At 36.5% G+C, this 26,898-nt stretch overlaps 1 protein-coding gene across 1 annotated transcript; it reads right to left on the bottom strand.

The window, feature by feature from the left end:
• Positions 1-1,929: 1,929 nt before the first annotated feature.
• Positions 1,930-26,456, bottom strand: elmo3 (engulfment and cell motility 3). Its single transcript, XM_051884238.1, has 21 exons — positions 26,246-26,456; positions 23,443-23,544; positions 20,188-20,228; positions 20,009-20,081; positions 18,193-18,243; positions 17,856-18,025; positions 17,652-17,751; positions 16,650-16,801; positions 13,557-13,635; positions 13,255-13,305; positions 12,727-12,849; positions 12,513-12,635; positions 12,321-12,425; positions 12,096-12,204; positions 11,632-11,768; positions 7,001-7,164; positions 5,585-5,697; positions 5,381-5,485; positions 5,185-5,264; positions 3,757-3,837; positions 1,930-3,596 (listed from the first exon to the last, which is right to left on the bottom strand). The coding sequence occupies exons 2-21, from the start codon at positions 23,518-23,520 to the stop codon at positions 3,384-3,386; spliced, it is 2,148 nt and encodes a 715-aa protein (XP_051740198.1). The 5' UTR covers positions 23,521-23,544; positions 26,246-26,456; the 3' UTR covers positions 1,930-3,383.
• Between the last annotated feature and the right edge of the window lie 442 nt (positions 26,457-26,898).

Here is a 26,898-nt window from a genome sequence, read left to right on the forward strand (position 1 = left end):
GACAGGAAGCAAAGTGGAAGAGACAGAGGGGACGGGATCCGGAAAAGTACACAAGCTGGGACTAGAATTCAGTTGTCTTAAAGAACTAGAGTTCTGTGTGCCAATGTGCTGACCACTATGCTATTGGAATGAACAAACCAACTTCAGTTTGATAAAAATTAGAACCTCATTTTGTACCATCCATGGGGGGGAACAGAATTCGATGGCAAAAATCCAGCTGTCAGAATCCGTTCCTCCATCCAGCTGTCCGAATCAGTTCCCCCCATGCCCATGATGAGATATTTTAGATGTAGTGGATTAAAAGATGCTGATTCTATTCTGTGTGTGGATGGAGCTTAACCAGCATCTTTTTTTTTTTTGCCTTTTTGCCATTTATTATGGTATGAAACATGTTGACAGGAAAAAAATTTGGAAAGATAAGGCCGACAGGATCCGGAAAAGTCCACGAAACTGGACTCGAACTCAGGATCATGGTACATAACAGCACCAGAGGTCAGTGACTTAACCACAAGCCTATCGGAAAATGTAAGCCTCACCCAGTTTGATAATTATTAGAACCTAATTGGGGGGGGTTCAAATATACAGATGCTGATTCTATCCTGTGTGTGGATGGAGTTTAACCAGCATCAGTTTAAATGTTCATTTTTTTGCCTTTTTGCCATTTATTATGATATGAAATATGTGGGAAAAAAACAAAATTGGAGAAAGAAGGCAGACGGGATCTGGAAAAGTCCACGAGCCTGGTTCCAGTAATCCATGTCCTTAGTCTGCTTATCTTCAGCAAACTGTTTGCGGGCTTTAGAAGAGGCTTTCTTCTGGGACCAGTTTTATGCAGTGTGCGGCGTATGGTCTGAGCACTGACAGGCTGACCCCCCACCCCTTCAACCTCTGTAGCAATGCTGGAAGCACTCATACGTCTATTTTCCAAACACAACCTCTGGATATGACGCTGAGCGCGTGCACTCAACTTCTTTGGTCGACCATGGCGAGGCCTGTTCTGAGTGGAACCTGTCCTGTTAAACCGCTGTATGGTCTTGGCCACCGTGCTTCAGCTCAGTTTCAGGGTCTTGGCAATCTTCTTATAGCCTACGCCATCTTTATGTAGAGCAACAATTCTTTTTTTCAGATCCTCAGAGAGTTCTTTGCCATGAGGTGCCATGTTGAACTTCCAGTGACCAGTATGAGAGAGTGAGAGCGATAACACCAAATTTAACACACCTGCTCCCCATTCACACCTGAGCCATTGTAACACTAACAAGTCACATGACACCGGGGAAAGAAAATGGCTAATTGGGCATTTGGACATTTTTACTTAGGGGTGTACTCACTTTTGTGACCAGCGGTTTAGACATTAATGGCTGTGTGTTGAGTTATTTTGAGGGGACAGCAAATTTACACTGTTCGACAAGCTGTACACTCACTACTCTACTTTAGATGAAATGAACTAATTTAATAATTGACTATGTTTACAACGGAACTGAATCAACAATGAAATGACTTCAGCTGAACAAGAGCCGAAATGCATTATAATATAATCTATAATCTTTTATAGTGTTAGTGCATTCAAAATGCACATCAAAAGAAATTTTACCTGAAATGTTAATGTGTATGTTCAATCTTTTTTGAAGTGCGAGGTAATAAAACGACGGTGTATCGCAAAAACATTTCTGTTCACGTCCTAGCGGGTTTAATTTCGAAAACAACGCGATCAGCGATCGATTCAACAAGCAAACAAAAGCCGATTCTTTTTGTGAATCAAAACATAACGAGCGACTTTGAGCCGTTTCTTTTAATGAATTGTTCAAAAAGACGAGTTACAGGTTAAATCAGTCTAACGAATAGTTCGCTGAAAATACTGTCCATATCGTTAAAAGAAACATTTGCAACAGATGATTTGTAATAATGAACACAAACAAAAGACATTAAGGCTATTATGATAATATTCTTTAATTCCATACAAAGAATAAACAAATCTGGAATTAATATGGCCACATCATTGATCAAGATTGTTACACAATACCAGAAGTTTAACAAAGAAAGCTATATACAAAACAGCAATTACAGTACATGGATTGTTTTTTTGCTCGATCAATGTCATTAGATTTGTGACTACCACAATAGAACACAAGTGGATTACACAAGTGTGTATAGCAAATCTTGCATGTTTTTCCACACATTAAAGTTGTCAGCTCCATTAAGGTATTATACAAAAGATTTGAATTACATGTTTTTGATCTCGAAACGTACGTATTTTAAATCAACATACTATGAAGTGCTTGTTATGTAAGGACAAAACTACATTTAGATCTTAAACCAAAACAGTGGATGAAATCTGACTGATAAAATGCTAAATGTTTTACATGAGAAACATGATTTTCCTACGGGATAACTGTATTTTGAACTGATGGGAAAAAGGCTAGTAGTTAAACCAAAAATTAAATGTGAGGTTATGTACATCAAGTGTAAATTGAAAACGTGATTGATTATGTGACAAGGCTGAAAGTATCAAATCATGCCAATATACTCATGAAGTGTTTTCAAACCACGCTTGGTCAAACTACTCCTCTAACAACACACAAACCATCTTAATCGCACTTCAGTACCAGAAATCACCAATTTAATCCAGCACACTGACCTTTTATGTGCACCTAATAATACAACCTGTATGAAAACATAAATAAACAGCGCGTGCAGCCATTGCAATAATGCCATTCATGCATCAATATAAATGAGTTTCACATTGTGCGTATCTGCATATGTACCTACACTCAATCTATAAAGGAAAAGAAACATGATATTTTCCAGGCACATCAATGATGACGCAATGGATATTTTTCCACAATAAACTCGGCGATTGTTTTAAAAGTTAACCTCTATAACATCGTACCAGTTAAGTACCATTTTGAGTCTCAAGGTCATTATGAAGGGAATCAATGAAGATTCCAACATTAAAATATGCTTAATCTTTTTTCCCTCCCTAATAAGCTGCTCAGTGTCATTTAATGCCTTTTAGTATAATTTTGGTAGAAGCTAAACGTGTAAAAAGGAGAAAAAAGGAGACCAAAAGTGTGCGTTAAGCATTTCAAACAGGTCTGTTGTATGAGTTTTGACAAAAAAGGCATGTTAGACGTCAATAAACACTTAATGCAAGACCATCATATTCACCGCAGGCACTTATATTATAGCACAGCACCACAGACAAACACGCTCTGCAACCTCACTGTGATTGTTCAAAGTGCTCTTTCATATCAAGCCCTGAAATTTGAATTCAATGTCTCCCAATCTGAGAACCTGCATCTCTACTGCCACCGAGTGGCCATTTTCAGCTTCGAGTTGTTTTCCGCTTTGGCAACGCTTCTGATTGCACGCTTACAGGTCTCGTGTTATTGTTCAGCTTGGCTGAAGTCGTAGCAGAAGTTGAAGTTGCTGGGCGGTTTGGGGATTGGCGGGGCCGTGTCTGGAATCGGGACATTTTCCAGGTCCAGGAGGCGGAGCTTGATTTCCATAGAGAGGAGAATCTCTAGTTCACTGCGCATGCTCTCGCTGCTCATCTCTTTGCCCAGAAGCACGTTAAGCCCGTCCGTCCACAGACAGAACTGTAAGACAAAAAACAAAACATGGAATTGACTTTTGACAAATAATTCTTGTTTTTACCCCCAACTAAAGTCAATTAAATTAATACCAGTTGAACTGAGTTAACATCACAGTAACAGAAGGCTTTCAGCAGTTCAGTAGTGGAAAACACATTAAACTCACATCTGTTCTGGAAGAGGCGATGAAATTCAAGCTATACTCCTCAACGTCATACGTGATGCTGAAAGCCAAGTCCAACACCTCCTGCCATACCAAACACAACCTCAGAATTACAGTTTTGTTATCTAATTAAACAAGAAAACCTGCAAAAAGAAACTGGAACAATCTGAAGAAATTTAATTTTTTTTTTTTTTTTTTTTTCAGGGAATCTCTAGTTAATTTTGTTATATATGTTGACCATTTAAATTAAATTAAATTAAATTAAATTAATATCAGCCATTTATATGCTTAATATATCAGTATCGGCCATTTACATTTTTCGGGGCATCTTAAGTTATTTCTTATTTTATGTTGACTTTCAGAACGAATAGTAGGGCTGGGTAAACAATATCGATTTCTCGATTTTAATCATTCTCATTTTTACGAACCGATATCGATTCTTAAATCCCAAGAATCGATTAGTCTAGTCTGTTTTCAGTTGATGAATGAACAAAACATGTAGCGTGCCTCCCATCCAATAAATCGCAATAATCTTTGTGCTTTGTTACTTTTGATATGAAGCAAAGTCTCAGATTTCAAATGACGTCCATCTTATTATGAGATTCATAAAATAAATACCGTTTTGGCGCTGTTATATGTGTCATGACAGATCGCTTTAGCGCTTCAGTTAAAGAGAAGCGGCAGCGCGCGAATGTGAACATCTCCTCCGCTTTAATACCAGTTACAGCGCGAAATAAACATGACTAAACATCTGAAGGTATGTTAAAATATACAGTACAACTTACCGAAATCCGTATCATGTCTCATGGAATAGCTCAATCAGTGTTTCAACCGCGGAAAGACGTCAATAAAACAGCTTGTAAACAATGTCACGTAACGTCACATTTACCTCAGAAAAACATATTCAGTGACCATAAACTCGTTAGTCAGCTAGAAAAATTAACTATAGAGAGCAGCATTCTGATAAATATAGCTATGCACCGTTACATATTCATTATAATGTTCTTCAATATTTAATGCATGTTTTAATAAATCAGTTATGACAGCCACGATTTAAATGTTTATATTTAAAAAAAAAAAAAAAAAAAAAATGAATTGGAGTAGAAATATGATTATGTAATTCTAAACTTTATTTATTATAAAAAAAACATAATTGAGTGTAATTTAAGTATTTGTATATAAATAAGTTAATTTTTAACCTTCAATATTATAGTAAAGTAGTACCAACTGACTCCCATGTGTAGTTTACAGCATTAGTTGAGAGAGTTTTTTCCTCTAGAAAATTTGCCATGTACTGCAACTGATATACTTCATCCAAAATAATCGATATCGAATCGAAAGCATGTGAAAAGAAATCTAATCGAATCGTGAAAATTGTGTCAATACCCAGCCCTAATGAATAGAAACCACTGATGAACATTAGCATCATACCTTGGTTTGTTTTCCCTTGTTCTCCTTCATATGAGGACAGTCTTTGCCAGTCACCACACTTTTGATGTCTGCGACAGGAACTGAGGGGATATTGAAATGAAATGAATTTTTATTGACAAAGAGGCCAGAGGTCATGTACTTAAAAGAGTCTTGTGAACATGTTTATTCTAGAGCAGTTGGACTCAAGTGCACTTACTCTTTTCCTGAAGAGCCTCGATGGAGGGCATTTCCGTCTCCTCTTCTACATCTCCATAGTGCAGGACTTTGTGATTAGGAGAGAGCCGACAATACCACAGCTTGTCTGAAAAAAAAAAAAAAAAACGACAACAACAATTACTCGAGACAGAAGGACCAAATTATATATTTTATTGGTCTTCCTCAGAGGATCTTGAAGTCTCACCTTGCCTCCGTCGGCTGCTGATCTTCCGGAAGAGCGTTCCGTGACACAGACGGTTTAGTCTCTGCTGTCTGATGAGTTCCAGAAGCTCCGGCTTTAGACGTTCCTTTAGCTCACTAGACGCAAAGACAGTGAGAAAATATATGAGCGATCGTGCCAATCACTATCACTCTGTAAAAGTTGGTGACTTACAGCTAGTGATGGCCACTTTCCAAACAAACACTGCTTCATAAAGCTTCAAAACTTTTGCGAATCATTTGTTTCGAATCAGTGATTCAGAGAGTGTATCTATGGAAGCTTGTTTACACCACAGAATTTCCCTCACAATTGCGAGTTTATATCTCACAATATGTGGAATAAACAGAGTGTCAAAAAACACGTGCGTAAAAATGTACATTCAAAAAAGACGGTTCAAAAAAAAAAAAAAAATCTGACTTTTTTTTTCTCACAATTGCGAGTGTAACGGGCGTAGGTCAGTAAGAGCTGTGCGTGTAAACATCACTCCCCTGATCTCAAGAGGCTGCGGACTTCAGCCTCCTTGTTAGAGGGCCCAACCATGTCGACGGACCCGGGTTCGAGTCCAGCTTAGAGCAGACAGTTCGAACAGGAGAGTTACGCAAGTTATCACAATTGCAAGGTATAAACTCGTAATTGCGAGTTAATATCTTACAATCCTGACTTTTTTCCTCATAATTGCGAGTTGAATTTGCAATTGCGAACCTCATGATTTTTTTGGGAATTCTGAGATTACATCTTGCAATTCTGTTTATGCTATGGAATACAAAATAAAAAAAGTTTATTGCTACATTTTCTTACAATTCTTACTTTTTTCTGGCATTAGCATTAGCAAGTTAACATCTAGCAATTCTTACTTTTTTCTGAGTTTATATCTTGCAATTCTGAAGAAAAAAAGCCAGAATTGTGAGAACTGTGAGAAAAAGGGTCTAACTTTTTTCACTCTGGTGGAAATTACTTACCATCCATATCAAACTGCCAAAGTTTCAGGCTTTATGTTATGTCATAACTGTTTTGAAACAGTTGAACCATTGTTTATATGGGTTTTACCTGATCTCAGATCAGTAAACATTTTTAATTACTAATTTGTATAATAAAAAGGAAGTTTATAGTAAATAAAAGTCTCTTATTGGATGATTAACAAAGCTCTTCATAAAACAGACAAATCAAGCCCTCTAAATGAATTAAATAACACATTATACAAACACTTCATATTTAACGGTATTTGAGCTTTTAAATGGTTTTGTTGAAAGCGTAATCTATTAAATAAATTCACAATTGGTTTGTAAAAGGTGTTTTTATGTGTGTTTGGGCTGAGTTTACACTGTTTTGACCAGCAGGTGTCACCAGCGTGAATCATTGTGCGAAGCAATTGGCTCAATTGATTCTTCCATCATTACTTACAGCACAGGTGGCGAAAGCGTCTCCTCCTGGTGGAGTCTCTCTGTCTGTCTGAGTTTGAGAATCTCACTGTAGTTCAATGCGTTCACCTTATTCTTGAAGAGCTCCAGAGATGTGGGCTTACTGGACAGAGTCCTGGTGATCTGCTCCCGGACCACCTGCATCACCTTTAGAGGAAATGTGATTATTTAAAAAATCTGATATTATATTTGCAACGTGTGTGATTGTTCCACGGTGTCCCCATCTCCTCCAATAAACCCTGATGACTACTCGCACACAGAAGGCTTGACCTCATTCACCCCTGAACAACATGTCTCTGGGGTTCAGGTCAAGAGAAATGGAGGGGAACAGAAAAGGGGAGATGGGGGAAACTCAAATAAAACAGCAGGGGAGGAGAAACGGACAATGAAAATATAGGTCTCTCTTGAAGTGAGTGTCCGGCAGTGAGACAGACAGAACTGCAATGACACGCTCGGTCAACCGGAAGAGAGGGAACGTTAGCCGACAACAACACTGCACACTTTACTTTGAGGTAAATGTTAATATCTTTTACATGTTATGGTCCTGAGAAATACAAAACGATAGTATAAAAAAAAAAAATGTCAGTTTATTATTCAAGTACTTATGTTTTGGAAAATGGAAATAAATTAATTTGAGGTATTTGTGTGTTACTGCATGTCTAATTCTGCCGATTTGGTCAAATATTTGTGCAGGGAAAAAAAGAAGAAGAAGAAAAAAAAAGATCAAATGACTGAATTTAAAATATCAGATTGTGGGATTTGCTGCCCCCATCTGGTAAAAACAACAACAACTCACAAAACCTTAATAAGAATATTACAAATTCAATCAATTTTTTTTAATTTTTTTTTTACAATTTAAAACAACTGTTTTCTATTTTAATATATATTTTAAAATGTAATGTATTCCTGAATTTTCAGCATCATTGCTTTACATTATGATCCTTCTGAAATCATTCTGATATGCTGATTTGCTGCTCAAAAAACATTTATTATCATCAATGTTGAAAACAGTTGTGCTGCTTAATATTTTTGTGGAAACTATGATACATTCTTTAATGAATAGAAAGTTCAAATAAACAGCATTTATTTAAAATAGAAATCTTTTGTAACATTATAAATGTCTTTACTGTCACTTTTGATCAATGCGATCTTTCTGAATAAGAGTTCTAGCTTCTAAAATTTTCTCAAACTTTTGAACGGTAGTCTATGTGACAGACATATTTTGAATAATCAGATCTAGTTAATCGCCTAATAACACTGCCTACTTAGTCGAATAACATTTGATTATTTGATTGTTCCTTTTTACGTCACTTGCGCATTTTTGGCGAGTTTTAAGTAAATATTGTATAATATGTTTATTTTATTTCAGCAATTTTGTGCATGTGTTAACAATTAAGCAATTCCAAAAACAAAAATATTTGTATGACCCTAAATGTTTTAATATTAAGTTTACTCATTACCAAATGTGAATCATACATTTTTATACAATTTTTTCCATTTTTAAACCAAATGTCTGAGGTCTTTTCTAAGTGGTCACAGAAAAGGGTTTTAAAATGACAATACTTTTTTAAATATAAATGTATCCCCTCCCTATTAACCATTTAATTTCCATCTAATATGCCTACAATGTAAAGAATACGGGCTTGTCGTCAACATCATGCAATAGAGAGTTAAATATTATAAACGACATTACAACTCGTACATATATACACAACATACTGATAGCACCTCACGTCATATGCATCATCCTTCATATCTTGGTTATTGAAATAAAAGAAGAAAATGTTTATTCTGTCACTAGTCCTACAACACAGAGACAAAACACACATCCTACCTCAGCCAAAGTGAAAGCAGCAGCTGTGGTCTCCTCACAACCACAGTGACACTGTGTGTGTGTGTGTGTGTGTATGTGTTGGTGTTTGGGTGTGTGTATGTGTTAGAGAGAGTGTATGGTCCCTCCCTCTAGATGCCCCCCATTAAACTCATACACATCCCTCTAAAACAGCACAAAAACACATACTTCACATCACACAGGCCTCAGCAAACCAGTTCACAGCACTATGCCAGCAACAGTTAACTGCCGTTAATGAGAAACAGCACAGTCAGGGTGTGCAGAGAGGGAAAAAAGCAGTAAAGTGAGTAAGTTATATGAGAAAACACACACAGTGTGAGTAATTTCCCCTTAGAGGTAAAATAAGAGCTCAACTTTGGCTACTTTTCTCATGTTCGACGTCAAGAAAACCCCTGAATTGTTTGTGAACACATTAGTTTTTCCAAAAAACCTCCCAGAACAGAGACAAAAAGGGTCTGCACTGAAAACGCAATTTAGACATTTCAAAACTAAGCAATTTTTGGGATGTAGTTTACTGTTGATCTGTATTTCTGCTAGGGAGCGGGATTCCTTTTGTTCTTCTAATACCCCTTTATAAAGTCTCTGCCTATGAGGTCGGTGTGGCGGGGGCGACGGTCAGCGAAAACAAAAGACAGGCCGGTCAGCTGGACACTCGCTCCATCCCAAAGGTCACAAGAGTCACAAGGTTTATGGCCTGAAAGCGTTTATTAAATGGAGGTCTGTTTTGTTGCACTGCTGAATGGTTTGGGCCAGAGGAAGGACGCTTTCTTTAACATCAGAAAAGGAGACGTAACAATTTAGGGAATGTTGATATACACAAAGGCACTTAAAGAAGGAGACTTTCTCTTCGGTCTGGGAGCAGCATGCTTGTCATTCCACCATCTTGACGTTTCTCAGATATGTCCAGATGAACCGATCAATATCCATTTGTTCTATAAACTAGAAATCACTGCTGCAGCTGGTCACTTCTCAGATACATCTATTGTGTGACTCAGTGACAAATTATATTATTATAAAGCTTTCAAGAACACACTTTGATCTTAAAATGATAGGCAATAATACCTTAAAAATGCACTAGTTTTCTCATGACTTGTTTGGATCTTTAAAGTCAACATGAAACCCGTAAGTTAACAGCCAATTTTACCCATACTTACATAATATAACTTTATATTAGCATTTATTCTATTTTCAGTTTTCATTTTAATTTTTAATTTTATCTATATTTCAATAATTAAAAATTAATATATATATTTTTAAATAAAACAATAAAAACACAGGTAAATTTGTAATTAAAAAGTAAATTTGGTCCAATTTAATTTCATGCTGACTTTAATATATCATGGACAGCAGAATTTTCCTTGTTATTTTGAAATATTTATGGAAACTTTGCCACAAATACAGGTTATTAAGATGTTATTCAGATTTAACACGATGCCCACACTTGCATATCTACAGCTATTCAGTTTTTAAAAACTTGACTCATCATGACAAATGACAATGTTAGCTACAGTATTACATGAAGCATAAAATAGGTTATTTACATATCAAAGTCTTAAAGGTACAGTAGCAAAAAAAAGCCAGTTTGTGTATTTGTGTAAAAAAAAAAAAAAAAAATCCATATTTAACAAGTTGTGAAGTAAAATATCTAGCTTCCGCCAGACCGCCTTCCGTATTTAACTTACGAAGAAAGTGTAAAACTCTCGCAGTTCAAAAAGCTTGCACTACGTCCTACGCCTTCCTTATTCAACTTACGGAAAAAGCTTAACTGACCGACGCCAGTTTACACTTTTTGAATACCCAGGTGAAAAAAAAAAAGTACACTTCTATAATGTACTTAAAATGCTCTATTTACACGCACTAATTTTGTACTTCATAAACAAAAAATTCTTCTTTAGTACTTCTTAAGATAATCTTAAGAAGATCTAAGTGTACTCAACTGTGCTATTTTGAGACACCATAAAATATGAACTAAAATTTTAATATACTATCTCTGTATTTAAAAAATATATTTAGTTACCACATGTAGTACACTATGGGTTCAAATGTACTATAAGTGGTAACTAAATACAGAGATAGTATATTAAAGTCACATTTTAGTTCATATTTCATGGCGTCTCAAAATAGGACAGTTGAGTACACTTAGATCTTCTTAAGATTATCTTAAGAAGTACTAAAGAAGAATTTTTAGTATATTAAGTACAAAATTAGTGTGTGAAAACAGCATTTTAAGTACATTATAGAAGTTTACTTTTTTTTCACCTGGGTACGGAAGGCGGTCTGGCGGAAGCTAGATATTTTACTTCATAACTTGTTAAATATGGATATTTTTTCACACAAACGCATTGCTTCGCTTCAGAAGGACTTCATTAACCCCCCAGAGCTGTGTGAAGTATGTTTATGATGGATGGATGTTGATGGAGACACTTTCTTCAGCTCATACTCGTTTGGTAACGCTTACTGCCATTATAAAGCTCGGATGCATCAGGATATTTATTCATATTTCTCCGACTGTGTTCATCAGAAAGAAGAAAGTCATAGGATGGCTTGAGGGTGAGTAAATCTTGGGGTAATTTTCATTTGAAAGTGAACTAATCCTTTAATATTCTAAGTGGGGAAATAGGGGAAAAAGTAAAATGCTATGAATGGTGTAAAAATACACTTTAGTTTCAGTAAGAGCAGACCAACACTTTTACACGATGAAAAAAAAAGAGGATGTGGAAAAAGTCCCTTTCAACACAGAGATTGTAAATGTTATGATCTACCTTATCAAAGTCTTCCTGCGTGGCTCTCATCTCTTTCCACGTCTTGTTGAGGAGCTGAATGCAAATGCAGAAAAGCTCCTCCAGCAGTCGGTCCTGAGCGAAGAAGATGGGGTGATAGTCTGAGCCGGTCTCAGAGGCTACAGCAGACAAGACATGAGTAAGATGAGCATATGAGAACTTATGACAACAAGATATATATATATATATTATATATATATATATATATATATATACACACACACACACACACACACACACACACTGAAGACTGGAGTAATGTTGCTGAAAATTCACTTTTGCCATCACAGGAATAAATTACATTTTAAAATATACAAAATTTCTAGTGATGAAAAGTCATATTGGCCCTCAAAACCAAATTTTGTTTTCTATCAGGACATAGCCTAAGCTATAAAATCTTCATCTGATCATTGCCACCATCTCCAGTGTTGTGTCAGTTCACTCACGTGGTTCTCCGATGCGCAAGATCTCGCACAAGGTAAGCGTGAGCTGGATGCTGCTGCGGGCAAACGGACACTCGTGTTTGTCCTCTCTGCTGCTGTTCTCCAGCACAAACTGAGACAGAGAGACAGAGACTTATGGGTCAATGCATACTGATATAGTGATGTATACTGGCCCCAAAAACTCTTTGTCAACATTATATAACAAAATAGCCATGTGGGCTCACTCACCCTGCTGTAAGCGTCAGGGTAACGGGAGGCAAAATATGCCATGGTGTCCAACGCCAGGAGACCCGGAGGACACCGGCTCAAGTCCTGACCAGGATTACTGTTATTCTGACACACAAAGAAAACATACTTAAATTTAGGCCTTGAGGTTTGTTGTGGTGCAGTATTCACACTTCTACAACTTGTGACACTCACAGAGAAGCCAAGCTTCTTAAACTCTTTAGCGCAGAGCGAACGTCTACGTTCATTACTCAGACCGCTCTCGCTTTCTGTCTCAAACGCGGCCTGCCGCAGCCCGTGGAGCATGTCCCTCTGCTCCTGAAGGATATGGGAGAAATGTGTGTGTGTGAGAATTATAAGTGCACTGAGCGACTCAGAAAACAAATGAAGATGCAGAATGAAAGTAAACCTGGCTGTAGGAGTCCAGAGGCGTCCTCATACGAGGCTCCAGGTGGTTTAGACGGACCGTCTGCAGCACATAGAGGTAGTGGGCCATCTCATCTCCTACTGAACTAGAGCTGTGGATTATGTTCTGCAAACAGTTACAGTTATTATGCTTTTTCAGATATTAATGTTCATATGGTAGTGGTATGGTATGGTAATGGGCTTTTCATTTCCGACATGCACTGTAAGTGGTGGATCAATCACAACAGACTGGGCCATCTGACCAGTTTCAGAAACTGTGAGAAAAGGGGGGATGCTAGAATGTGTATTATGAGAAAATTGTTTTTGACCTTAGATGCATGTAAAACTATTGTAGGAGACCTTCAAAACAAAATTAGGAACATTTAAAATAGCATAACAGGGGCACTTTGACCTTTATATTGGTACTGAAGTCATGTGCAGATTGTGATGCAATGGAAAATGCTTATGGTAACAGGACTTTTTAAAATAGGAAGTATCATATGAATAGACGAGAGCTTCAAAACTTTCTCACCTTGTGAATGTACTGTCGTAGGTTCCTCTTCTCAAGAAATTCAAAGAGCTCCTGAAACGATTTAAAAAAAAAAAACAGTAATATTGTGAAATATTATTACAACTTAAAATAGCTGTTTTCTTTTTTGATTTATTCCTGTGATGGCAAGGATGAATCAGACTTTCTTATAATAGAGCTTCCACTAGCAAAATAGCTCTCAAAAAAAATGCTCTTTATTTTGCTTGCACTATTGTAATCTCAACAGACAGTGGCAGCAAAACCAACATATCAGAGAGACAGAACACAACCAGTCAAGCACTCACCTGTCTGTCTGCCTCTCTACCAGCCTGCAACATTGCCATCAGCAGAGCCATGGCTTTAGTCTGCAGCTGCTGGTTTGTTCTACAGTACATTTGGACGAAAGAAAAAGAAAAAAGGAAGGGAAATGAGAATTATTCATGTTAGAATGCTGATTGAAAGAAACACTATGTATGTTCTGGTTCAGAATAGGTTTGCTGCAGTAGTCTGTTACTTGTGTTAATGTTAATGTTCTTCCGCAAAATGCATGAGGTTTTTTTATCCGCTAGATGGCCAAAAGAAACATAGTGTAATGTAAACATGATAAATATCTACATGATGAACTACACCAAAAGGTATTTTCTGAATGAGGAAGAAACAATTATTTGCATGACAGAGGAAGTAACAGGTTTATTTTTGTTTAAAAAAAAAAAAAAAAAAAAAAAAAAGAAAGTTGTTATTAGTTAAGTTTGGTATTTATGAACAATACAAAATATTAATAATAATAATAATAATAAATTTTGTGAAATTAACTATACAAAACTTGCCATTATTATTGTTGTAATAATTATTATATTAAATTGCTATAATCCGTTACTGAAAGCACTGAGAACAATTGTTAAAAGTTATTGAAAGCAATCGTGTTAACTAAAAAAAAAAAAGGGGCAATAAATAATATATTAATATAAATGTTGCTGTTAAAGATTTGTGGTTATGAACAATACAAAACATGAATAATAATAATGTTTTGTTCAATTATAAACAATAGAAAACATTAATGTATTTTGTGAAATTATTAACTATACTAAAATGATCATCATTATTATTATTATTGTTGTTGTCATAATTATTATACTTAATTGCTATAATCCATTACTGACAGCACTGAGAACAATTGTTAAACATTTACTATTGACAAGCTCAAAATGTTTTAGACCCCGTTTACATTTATTATTATTTCTATAATAAAATACATATGTGGTATCTTATTAAATAATTAGCATCAAACAAACAATATAATTTTTATTCTTAGTGAATAAAGAATACTTATTAAATGAAAAAAATGATTGCACAACCACCAAATAGGTGGCGCTGTGCACTAAGTAGGTTGTAAATCGGCATTAAACAAAAGAAGAAGAAGAAGGAAGTAGAATGGCACGCTTTTTCTTAGCGTCTGTTTGCATAGTGAATCATCGATCCGTCGCTCTGTTGAGAATGTTTTGTGTGTTAACCGGGAACATACTCTGGGTTGGCTGAACTTACTCCCGAGCATTTTTGGAACCAGCATACCTCGAGTAAGCAAGGTCCAAAACAGGGGTCTGTTTTGGACAAGATCAAAATATTTTAGATCCCGTTTACACCTGTTTTGGACCAGCTCAAAATGTTTTGGACCCTGTTTACACCTGTTTTGCATGAGCTCAAAATGTTTTAGACCCCGTTTACATCTGTTTTGGACAAGCTCAAAATGTTTTAGATCCCGTTTACATCTGTTTTGGACAAGATCAAAACGTTTTAGATCCCGTTTACATCTGTTTTGGACAAGATCAAAACGTTTTAGACCCCGTTTACATCTGTTTTGGACAAGATCAGAATGTTTTAGACCCCGTTTACATCTGTTTTGGACCAGCTCAAAACGTTTTAGACCCCGTTTACATCTGTTTTGGACCAGCTCAAAACGTTTTAGACCCCGTTTACACCTGTTTTGGACAAGATCAAAACGTTTTAGACCCCGTTTACACCTGATTAGACCCCTGTTTACACCTGCTTTGGACAAGCTCAAAACATTAGACCCCGTTTACACCTGTTTTGGACAAGCTCACAACGTTTTAGACCCCGTTTACATCTGTTTTGGACCAGCTCAAAATGTTTTAGACCCCGTTTACACCTGTTTTGGACAAGATCAGAACGTTTTAGACCCCGTTTACATCTGTTTTGGACAAGATCAAAACGTTTTAGACCCCGTTTACATCCGTTTTGGACCAGCTCAAAACGTTTTAGACCCCGTTTACACCTGTTTTGCATGAGCTCAAGATGTTTTAGACCCCGTTTACATCTGTTTTGGACAAGATCAGAACGTTTTAGACCCCGTTTACATCTGTTTTGGACAAGATCAAAACGTTTTAGACCCCGTTTACATCTGTTTTGGGCAAGATCAAAACGTTTTAGACCCCGTTTACACCTGATTAGACCCCTGTTTACACCTGCTTTGGACAAGCTCAAAACATTAGACCCCGTTTACACCTGTTTTGGACAAGCTCACAATGTTTAGACCCCGTTTACACCTGATTAGACCCCTGTTTACACCTGCTTTGGACAAGCTCAAAACATTAGACCCCGTTTACACCTGTTTTGGACAAGCTCACAATGTTTAGACCCCGTTTACACCTGTTTTGGACAAGATCAAAATGTTTTAGATCCCGTTTACATCTGTTTTGGACCAGCTCAAAACGTTTTAGACCCCGTTTACACCTGTTTTGGACAAGATCAAAATGTTTTAGACCCCGTTTACATCTGTTTTGGACCAGCTCAAAACGTTTTAGACCCCGTTTACACCTGTTTTGCATGAGCTCAAAATGTTTTAGACCCTGTTTACATCTGTTTTGGACAAGATCAAAGCGTTTTAGACCCCGTTTACACCTGATTAGACCCTTGTTTACACCTGCTTTGGACAAGCTCAAAACATATTAGACCCCGTTTACACCCGTTTTGGACAAGCTTAAAACGTTTAGACCCCATTTACACCTGATTAGACCCGTTTACACCTGTTTTGGACAAGCTCAAAACATTTTGACCCCATTTACACCTGTTTTGCATAAGCTCAAAATGTTTTAGACCCCATTTAAACCTGTATTTAGAGTCGTCCACTTGTGATAAGATTGACCAAAACGCATCTTAATACCAGGTGTAAACAGTGCCTTAGTCAATGTTTTCAGATTTAATTTAGCAGGTCATCAGCCTAAACTTACCTCAATATAGAATCATCATTGTCATCTATTGTCATTTATGTAGTGCATTTCACAGTTTAAAGAACCTCTTCCTCTTTCATACCCATAAAGTAAACATTGCAATACTCCAAAAAATTAAAACAGCCAAATAATCAAGCACCCTTCTGTACTTACACCTGGAGATGGGAGAGGAGTCTCTCAAGGGTGACTTCTTGTTTGACCTCATTAAACAGACTACTGCTGCTGAGCACCATGCTCTCCAGGATAGCCAGCGACACCTGCTGGATAGATGTGTCCAGCACCTTTGCATTCACAAAACTGGCGATCTGAAAAACAAACATGACTAAATAGGTAACAAGTGAAGGTAACCAATTAAGACAAAAATAAACAGCAACACAACATCAACATTATGGGAGGCGAAAAACACAATCCTCATTGCCTCAAATGAGTTTCGTCATGTTGTAAAGGGCATCTGGTATGAGGCTTATATAATGTACACAGTAAGCCATTATTATCACAAAATAAACACAGACAGGGTGAACATGTACGACAGGGTACCTTGTATTACCCTGAAAGGGTATTATTCTGAGATAATGAGTTGTGATGATAACTTGTTTTATTCATCATCATTAGTGATTTAATATTTAAAACACAACTCTTTTCAACATTGATAATAATAAAAAATGTTTCTTGAGCTCCAAATCAGCATATTATAATGATTTCTGAAGGGTCATTTGACACTGAAGACTGGAGTAAAAATTCAGCTTTGCCATCACAGGAATAAATTCCATTTAAAATACATTAAAATAGAAAACTATTATTTTAAATTGTAAATAATATTTCACAATATTACTGTTTTTATGGAATTTTGATCAAATAAATCCAGCCTTGGTGAGCATAAGAGACTTCTTTCAAAAACATTTTTTAAAAATATTACTGACCCCAAACTTTTGAATGGTAGTGAATATAAATAATTTCAATTATATATAAAGAATTTAAATAATTAATTATTAATATAATATAAAATAATATATATTTGTCTGCAGAATGCTACAACTGACCAATCAGAATTCAGTATTTATAAACAGTGTAATAAAGACATCTAATGACAGGCAGATGGTTTGTTACAGTGTCCATACTGTATTATGGATGTGAAGGGTGTGTGTAGCTTAGTACCTTTTTGGTAAAGACACTGGACAGATTCTCCCAGGACACAATGCCATGATCCATGAGCTCCATGAAGGCAGTGAGAGTGTGTGTCATTATCAGAGGGGCCCTGGAGAAAGAAAAATCACACGTTCACCTGTTTGATCTTTATACTGGGCAGCAATAAAATACTCTAAGCTGGATAAATGGGGCAAAGACAGGCAGGAAACTGACTCGTGAGCCTCCTCCACTATCTTGACGAGCAGGGAGTGTCCATCACGACTGATAAACTCTTGGGCGAACGTGACGTCGGTGGAGACGGTGGCCAGCAGCTTCAGAGAGTCACAGCGCACGCCGGAGTCTGAACTCTGAATGCCTTTATACAGATCTTCAGCGCAACGGCCCTGACAAACACAAGGTTATAAATCAATGAGAAAGCAAACATGGCTATTACTTGGTACTGTGGTTGTGTACATTTTGATTCTAAAACAAAGCCTGAGTGAAGAGATGTGTTTAGATACACTAAGATAGTTAAGTACTGTCGCTGTCAAAATCTCACAAAGACACTCACTGGCGCTTTGGTTAAACGCAGGATGCTGCCATTTTTGATGTCCAGGCGGTTCTAGAACAAAAGTCATAAAGCAGCCAACAGTCAGTGTACAGGAAGTGATACTGCTATTATCAGACTTCATTAGCACTTGCACATAAAGTATAAAGACAGACATATAGACAGCAAGAAACTTCAAAAAAAAAAAAAAAAAACAGAAAGATGGATAAAAGGAGATACAGATGGAGATAGATGGTAGACAGATAAATAAAGAAGAAAAAAAACAGGCAGACAGATAGAAAAGAAAGACAAACAGAAAGAGAAAGAAAGAAAGAAAGAAAGAAGGAAAGAAAACAAAGACCAACAGAAAGAGAAAGAAAGAACAAAGACAAACAGAAAGAGAAAGAAAGAAAGAAAGATGATGAAATAATCAAACAGATGTACAAAGAAAGAAAAGACAGAAAGAAAGAAAAAAGAAAAGACAAACAAAAAGAGAAAGACAGACAGATAAACAACAAAATCAAACAGATGAAAAAAGATACAGATACAAAGAAAGAATGAAAGACAGACAGACAGAAAGAGAAAGAAAGAAAGAAAGAAAGAAAGAAAGAAAGAAGAAAAAAGGAAGCAAGAAAGACAGACAGACAGACAGACAAATAACAAAAACAGACAGACAAAAGAAAAAAGATACAAAGAAAGAACAAAGACAGACAGAAAGAGAAAGAGAGACAAATAACAAAAACAGACAGAAGAAAAAAGATACAAACAGATGTACAAAGAAAGACAGACAGACAGAAAGAAAGGACAAAGATAGACAGAAAGAGAAAGACAGACAGATAAACAACAAAAACAAACAGATGAAAAAAAGATACAAACATACAGAGAAAGAATGAAAGACAGACAGAAAGAGAAAGAAAGACAGACAGATAAACAACAAAAACAGACAGATGTACAAAGAAAGAAAGAAAGAAAGAAAGGACAAAGACAGACAGAAAGAGAAAGACAGACAGATAAACAACAAAAACAGACAGACAGATGTACAAAGAAAGAAAGAAAGAAATCATATATCATATCATCTTCAGAACACAAATGAAGATATTTTTAATAAAATTTGAGGAAGTTCTGTACTCTCCATTGACTGTACTCTCCATTATGTGAACAAAAGCCTAAATTTACGATCTTTTCATGAACTTTTTGAAGTGTCAAAGTGGTAGTTGCATCAATGGAGGGACAGAAATCTTTCAGATTTCATCAAAAAGATCTTCATTTGTGTTGCAGCTTTGGAACATGAGGGAAAGTAAATGATGACAAAATTTTCATTTTTGGGTGAACTAACCCTTTAGATACAGTGTAGATTAAATATGTCAGAGGAAACTTCATGTTGTGTTGTTTTTGTCTAGAGTATCGCATCATTATTCCAGTATTTTCTGCTACAGATGGTGCTTGATGATGCTGGCATCTACTTAGGGTGTGCAAAAGCCCAATTTGAGTGCAGCACAAGGCTGGCGGGTTTACGTGCACAACTGTAATTCAAGCCTTTGCCTCAACTTGTCTGGGAATTCAGTCTCCACACTCTCACTTTATACACAGACATACACACCTGATGATACAAACTAATGATAGACAGTGCATTAAAACCCACCATCATCAGCTCTCAGAGTCACATCCATAGTATACAGACAGACAGAAACAGAGCAAACACAGCATGAAGTCCATGTCTGACCCCACCCAAGATCAACAACAAATATAGACCGTCAGATAAGTGAGAACAACTGACATTATCGGATTAAAGTCCACACACATACGTAGTTATACACTGGAGATGATGGAAATGACCTACAGATTCAGTGATGTACGTCTGGATCCCATCCGCATACTGGAGAGCATAATTGTCAGGACCCGGAAGATTCCACCTTCAAAAATAATACAACACCCTTTACAAAAACAGGTATTTTACACCATGGACATTTCAGCTATGGAAAAACACAAACACCTCTGAAGTCAAAAACACAGACTTACTTGTCGCAAACCTCTTTTATGACAGCAGTTAGGGGCTTTTTCTGAAATGAGACAGAAAATTATTACATTTATTAACTGGACGCTAGGAAACAAGACAAAATATGAGCAATAGGTGGTGCTTTTTTCGTCTAGATCTATTGATTTATTAAAAAATACCTAAAAAATGCAATTCATACATGCAATGATTTGAATACAACTCTTCTGATAAGCATGTTCATTTCTGATTTTGTAATGAATGAATGAATTGTTATTGTTAACTAAAACTATTAAAATTGTTTTGTTAAGCTGAAATAAAGCTGAAATAAAATAGATGTTATATGAAAAATGAAAACTTAAAAAACAAAAAAACATTGTCTTGAGAAATAAAATAAGTTTAAGTACTAAAATGACTACAACAAAGACAAAGCTTCTCCAAAGTCAACAACTGAAATATCTCATAATTTGTGGCAGCTCCTGTGGCTCACTGTTTCGAAATTTTGGTGTTCGGTGGTAGACCAATCGGTGGCCTGTAATTTGTGGTGAATGAGCTGGCAGCGAGTGGAAGTGCTGGGAATAGCGAGGAAGTGCAGAAGGGAAGGTCAGTGGGGGTTTGAGGTTCTCTCTAATCCTTAAGTACCAATCAGAGTCATACAACGGGTTCATTTATATTTCAACCTAGTTATCTCATGGTTTAGAAAACCCAAAGGAGAGCTTCTTTGACAATGGCTGGGCCCTCAAGACAATATCACATTTTGTTAGGACGTCCCAAACAATGGGATCAAAGCCTCTGAAGATACTGAATATGCTCAGCATTTGTTCACCCAATGATTCGACCGGGTAGACAGCAATAATAGCTTATTCAAAACAATGGAGAATCAACTAATTGGTTATGATTTGTAAGAAACAGAAAGCCCTTGTTCATGTAGACCAAATCAATTTCAGTTACAAAAGTGTTATAAGATATTTTGCATCTTTATTATAAATATGCTTCCATTTTCTCACTAATGGAGGTTTTGCTTCACTTATAATCAGGGCTTGACATTAACACCCGCCAACCCACCAAATGCGGGTGGATTTCAGCAGTGGCGTGCAACAGTCACTCCTACTAGCCACTTTCGCGGGTTGAATAATGAACTAAGTGCAATGTATTGTTGTCAATAATATCGATTTTTCGATACATATCGATACTGAAATATCTGAAACGCTTCCAATACTCATTTTCTGCAGAATAGATACACGATACCAGCTGTGCGTTCCCGCTCTCTCATCTCTCCGACAGCAAGTTGACACACAAACCCGCCTCCCCTCACTCACTTGTTTCATTTGCTCCGGATGAATATTGTTGGTGTTACAGAGCTTGACTATTGCCGTGGGATTGCGCATGATTTTACTCATTCCTGCAGATTTTGTACTCACACCCAAAGTGTGCGCACATAAAGCCACCTCCCAATAGAAAATAGTTATTTTCCGCTGCTTATTGCATTTAAACAGTCAAATACACACAAAATAATGTCAAAATGTTGGTCTTGGTATTCATGTAAACACAGTCAGTTAAGTTTCAAGTGAATGTAAAGAGTTGAGAAAGAAAATGCATGTGTAACAGAATAATGGATCAGTGCGTCAGGTCTTAAAGTGACAGCAGCCTAATATACCTGCTGCCAAATTATGAGATAATATTAAAAATATCTCTATGACAGTTTTTCCCCATGGTATCAATGTCAAAATTGTGGCCAGTGAAAATGCTGAGTGGCTAGTAATTTTGGAAAACCACTAGCCACAGTGGCTGGTGAGCAAAAAAGTTACAATACTTGCAATGTCAAATACAAAAAGTAATGTGTAGCTGACTTTGATATTGTCTATATATTAGGGCTGCATGATTTATCACGATTAAATCACAAGCGATTTGGCAAAGACTGCGATTATTTTATGCGCAGCTTGTCAGAGCTGTACTGCTCTGTGATCAGTAGTAAATGCTTCTCCATCTGAAAGCCAGAGGGCGCTCTTGCGCAGAAACTCAAAATATGCCCCGCCACAGAAGATAACACGTGTTATATTGCTGTAGCTGAATAAACATAAGATTTAAAAGCTTTAATCAATTAAACATGACTAAATAAACACACGAATGCCTTATTCTGTGTAAGAAGCCACATCATCTCACAGAAGGATGCTCAACTGTCGTTATAAAGTGAGTTTGGAGTAAAACATGCTATTAAATGTTGTCTTTTGTAATGTAATTTATCTGTATAAACTTCAGTATGACACTGAATGAACAGTGCTGTTATTTCTCAAATGCTGACTGCCGACGAGTTTCGGACTTGTACATTGGTGAACATCCCTTTTATGACAGGAAGTGCGTGACGGCTTACAGAAGGATGCTCAACTGTCGTTATAAAGTGAGTTTGGAGTAAAACATGCTATTAAATGCTGTCTTTTGTTGGACAAGATGTTAATAAATGCTTCTCGTGTCTGGAAAGATGTTTGACAGGTGTTGTTTTTTCAAATGCACATTATAAGCGACTCAAACTCGCAGTGCTTTCATATGGATTAGCATTTGGAGCCATACTTCATTGACAAGCTGCGCATAAAAAAAATAAAAAATTATCGCAGCCTTTGCGATTTCATAATCGCACTAAGAAACGCGTTTAAGCGATAATCGCATTCAAGTTCAATGTTATTTTTCATAAATCGCGCAACCCTACTATATATACACACATATTATAATTAACTTATAAAATAACAAAAAAAATATAATTTATAGGTTATATAAAGGCTTCCTTCAGAACATACTAGTAATGCTCTTTTTTTTAAAAAAATGTTATTTTTCTGTTACATATATTTTTCTTAAGTTTAATATATATTTTATTCTAGTATTGATTACTCAGACAGGTTGTTTAAAGAGTAGCGTTTGAGAATGAGTCATAATTCTGATACAATAAAGAGAAAATGGTATACTTGTGTACATCATCTCTGCATTCAAAGTGAAAGTTGCTACTGCAAAACTTAAACTTGCTATTTTAACATTTCTACATAAATATATTGCACTTGTCAGCAAACTGCAAAATCAGTTTCTCAAAATTCAAATGCACAGTATTTAGACATAACTTCCTCATTTGCATAAAACCTTTGGTCTTAATGTAATTTATCTGTATGGGCTTCAGTATGACACTGAATGAACAGTGCCGTTATTCCTCAAATGCTGACTGCCGACGAGTTTCTGACTTTTGCATGCACATTGGTGAACATCCCTTTTATGACAGGAAGTGCATGATGGCTCACCTGGTCTAGCTGAATTAGCTGCGGGTATGCGCCCGGCATCTGAATGGCAATCTTTACTATATCCTTTTGCTGCGGCATTTTGAGAGATGAGCGTCTACAACCCTGAAACAGAGATAAGGGGAGAAAATACAGGAAATAAACACTAAAAATAACGAACAAGTATTCAAAAGCATTCTGTGCAGTGCTTGGTGGTTTGATACATATACCATTCATTTCAAAGTCTATGAGAAACTAACCCTAACCTAACACGAGTATACTGGCTGACACATTTCAAAACATACCAAAATGCCACTGAGGTGAAATGTACGGACAGGCACTAGGACGCTAAATGTGTCACAAATTCTATTTTCAGGTTGACTGTGTGTTCTGGGTTCTTCCTCTTTTAAAGGAGAACTTGTGTGTCTCTCTCACGCTGTGCTTTGTTACTTTAACTCAGCATACTGGGATTAATGGCGTACTATATGCTGCTCTCTTTTTTACGTCACTCCTACATTTCTGACTGTCAGTATAAAAGGGATAGTTCACTCAAAAAAGAAAATTCTGTCATCATTTACTCACCCTCATGTTGTTCCAAACCTGTATGAGTTTCTTTCTTCTGTTGAAAAGAAATGAAAGAAATTTTGAAGAATGTCGGTATCCAGACAGTTGATGGCACCCATTGACATCCATAGTATTTTTTTCCTACTATGGAAGTTAATGGATGCCGTCAACTGTCTTGGTTACCAACATTCTTCAAAATGTCTTATTTTGTGTTCAACTGAAGAAAGAGGGTGAGTAAATGATGACAAAATTTAGTTCAATTTTTGGGTGAACTATCCCTTTAAGTCCAGTCCACTTTGCAGATAATCCTGGTCCACTCCTACAAGAGTCCAATTAGATTTTGTGATCAGAATTTCTGTTCATCCAAACATGATAAATACTGATTATTCCACAGGCAATAAAGGCTTGTTCACACCAAGAACGATAACTGTATTTGCGTCCACACAAAGGTATGATAACATTTGTTTATTTATTTAAACATCGGTTTATTTATTATAAGTCTGCCACTTTAAATACTCAAGCTCTGTAAAGCAGAACAGATTCTTGTTTTATCGTTCATCAGCTGGAAAAAAAGTAATTCTCTGTCATAATCCTGATTGTTGTGGACTTCACTATTCTCTTTTATTACATTTTATAGTCATAGTTTTCATCCTTGGTGTGAACGGCCCTTAACTCTTAAAAAAAAAAAAAACTCTGAATAGCTATGAATATCTTTCAAGGATTTGACGTAAATTAAAACCTTGCAAATTTTTCTTCCTCAAAAGTTCATAGCAGCCGAGTGCACTGCAAACATGTATCTTAAGACAAAAATTTACATTTTGTGATCATTTACAAACCCTCATGTCGTTCCAAACCTGTACGACTTTCTTGTGTTGAACACAAAAACATATTTTGAAGAACGGTCACTGTTCATATAATGAAAGTCAATGGGGTCCAAAACAATGCTGAGATATTTTTCAAAATAACTTTTGTGTTCAAAAAAACAAAAAACAAAGTCACACCGGTTTGGAACAATATGAGATGAGTGAGTAAATGATCACAAAATTTTCATTTTTTTTTGGTGAACTATCCATTTTAAAGTCAGCTAATCAGTAAGAAGCTTGTGATTTTGGCCAGCTCTTGCTATTTTTGCACATAATATGCATCAGATAGTCAGTGAACAGACTGCGGGCGGCCCGTGAAAGTGCCATCTGAGGCTGAGATGTACATGCACATGGAGCCTCTGCCGAATTGTTAAACAGACTCAAGTACTTCCATATGTGTCCTCAGAAGACTTCCCACTGGAAGGGGAAGCTAGGTTGAGTGAAATACACTAAACGGACCCAAAACAACATAACAGCTTTAACTTGTATTATATAGGATTTATTCACAGAAAGATCACTTGTTAACTCAGTCTGTTACCAATCTGAACCACATGATTGAGAACCTCCACACATTAATGCGCTCTTTCAAGTGGATTAAAATACTTGTAAGACAAGGCCTTCCGTCTACGCTTCGGATAAGAACTGCTGAGTCTGACACAGACTGAATGTTTGTGTTTCCCAGACTCCATTCCCAGCATGCCTCAGCACGCTCTGAGAGAAGTTGTGACAGCACAGCCCTCCCGACACTCTATTTTTGGGGTTGAGAAATGGCTGCAACGAGAAAGAAATTGTCAAAATGGGATACATCGACTAGTTTAGGGTATGCTGACAGTATGTGCCCTGTGAACCATGTGCATGTCTGATACAGTCTGATCTCCAACGGGAGTGTATGGAGGAAATCAGGATGCCTGGAATTTCATCCGTGCCACCCTCTGACAGACCTCCAACCTCCAAATCAAACACACACATTTTTTCCTGCCAGGTTTTATTTAATTTTCTCAATCACACCCTCCTTTAGCAAATCCAAAAGCTCTAGAAAGGTTATTAGTCACATGTTTGAAGATTTATTGCGCGTGGCTATACATATTATCCAGTAATAACTGACGTCTGGTATAAAAAAAAATATATAGGGAGAGATTTACATTTAATTCAAACGTCTTTGCATATAAACCCGACAGTGTATTTACACTTAAACGGTATATAACGCTGTTTTACAGTCTTGAAGTATCAACAGAAGTTTTGAAGCGTCGTTCTTCTATTCAGAACAATAGTTCAGATTCCAAAACAAAACAAACATATGAATGTTAACATTTACGTTTAAGTCTGTTTTGGTTTGTTTAACGTTAGAGAGAAGTAGCAGCCAAAGTGTTTCGAACAAAAGTTATTTTGTTTCGTCTTACCTGTTGGAAGCGGGAGAGAAAAAAAATCACACTCTGCGAGATGGCGGAGTAGCCAAGCGGATAAACATTTGCGCTTTGTTCGCGCGAAACACAGCGACAATGATTTGATTCTTTTCGATAGATTGGGTGTTACATTTCGTTCCAAGTTTTCGGAAAGTTCTAATTGATCACATTCACAGTTCCGGGTTGAATAGTGTCCCTCCCGCCCCCTGGAGGAGGGAGCAAAGATTCGACACTCCAAAAATGTTTATGGGATTTTCTTTAAGGGACTGAGAGGAGACCCGAAACTTTACAGTAAACTGAAACGCTCCGGTTATAATGAACCAGTGTAGCCTTGTTTTTTTTTCCCTGCAATTTAATTACAGTTACTCCTGATGTAATGCAATGTCGGTTCCCTATTCATTTTTCACTGATGTGTGGAAAAATATCAGAATCTAGGCCTACTATTTTACATATTTCATTATTATTATTCATTATTCGAAAACAAAACTATCTAGATCTGCAGAATTTCTACCAGAAATCGATGATAATTAAGTTCATAAGAAATGCAATTTTTGGTGTTAGTGATTTTTTCCTGTGCCATAATTACAATATAAGCTTTTTCTGTTTAATTAATTTTTATTTACATATTTAAATTTTTGTATGTTTTGCTC

This window comes from Ctenopharyngodon idella, chromosome 24, assembly GCF_019924925.1.
Source record: "Ctenopharyngodon idella isolate HZGC_01 chromosome 24, HZGC01, whole genome shotgun sequence".
NCBI lineage: Eukaryota > Metazoa > Chordata > Actinopteri > Cypriniformes > Xenocyprididae > Ctenopharyngodon > Ctenopharyngodon idella.

Coding starts and splice junctions, on each gene's coding strand:
- elmo3 (XM_051884238.1), bottom strand. CDS start 23,520: ATGCCGCAGCAAAAGGATATAGTAAAGATTGCCATTCAGATGCCGGGC. Junction 12,205..12,320: donor ACCCTGACGCTTACAGCAGG/GTGAGTGAGCCC, acceptor TCTCTGTCTCAG/TTTGTGCTGGAGAACAGCAG. Junction 11,769..12,095: donor CTTGCGCATCGGAGAACCAC/GTGAGTGAACTG, acceptor TGTCTGCTGTAG/CCTCTGAGACCGGCTCAGAC.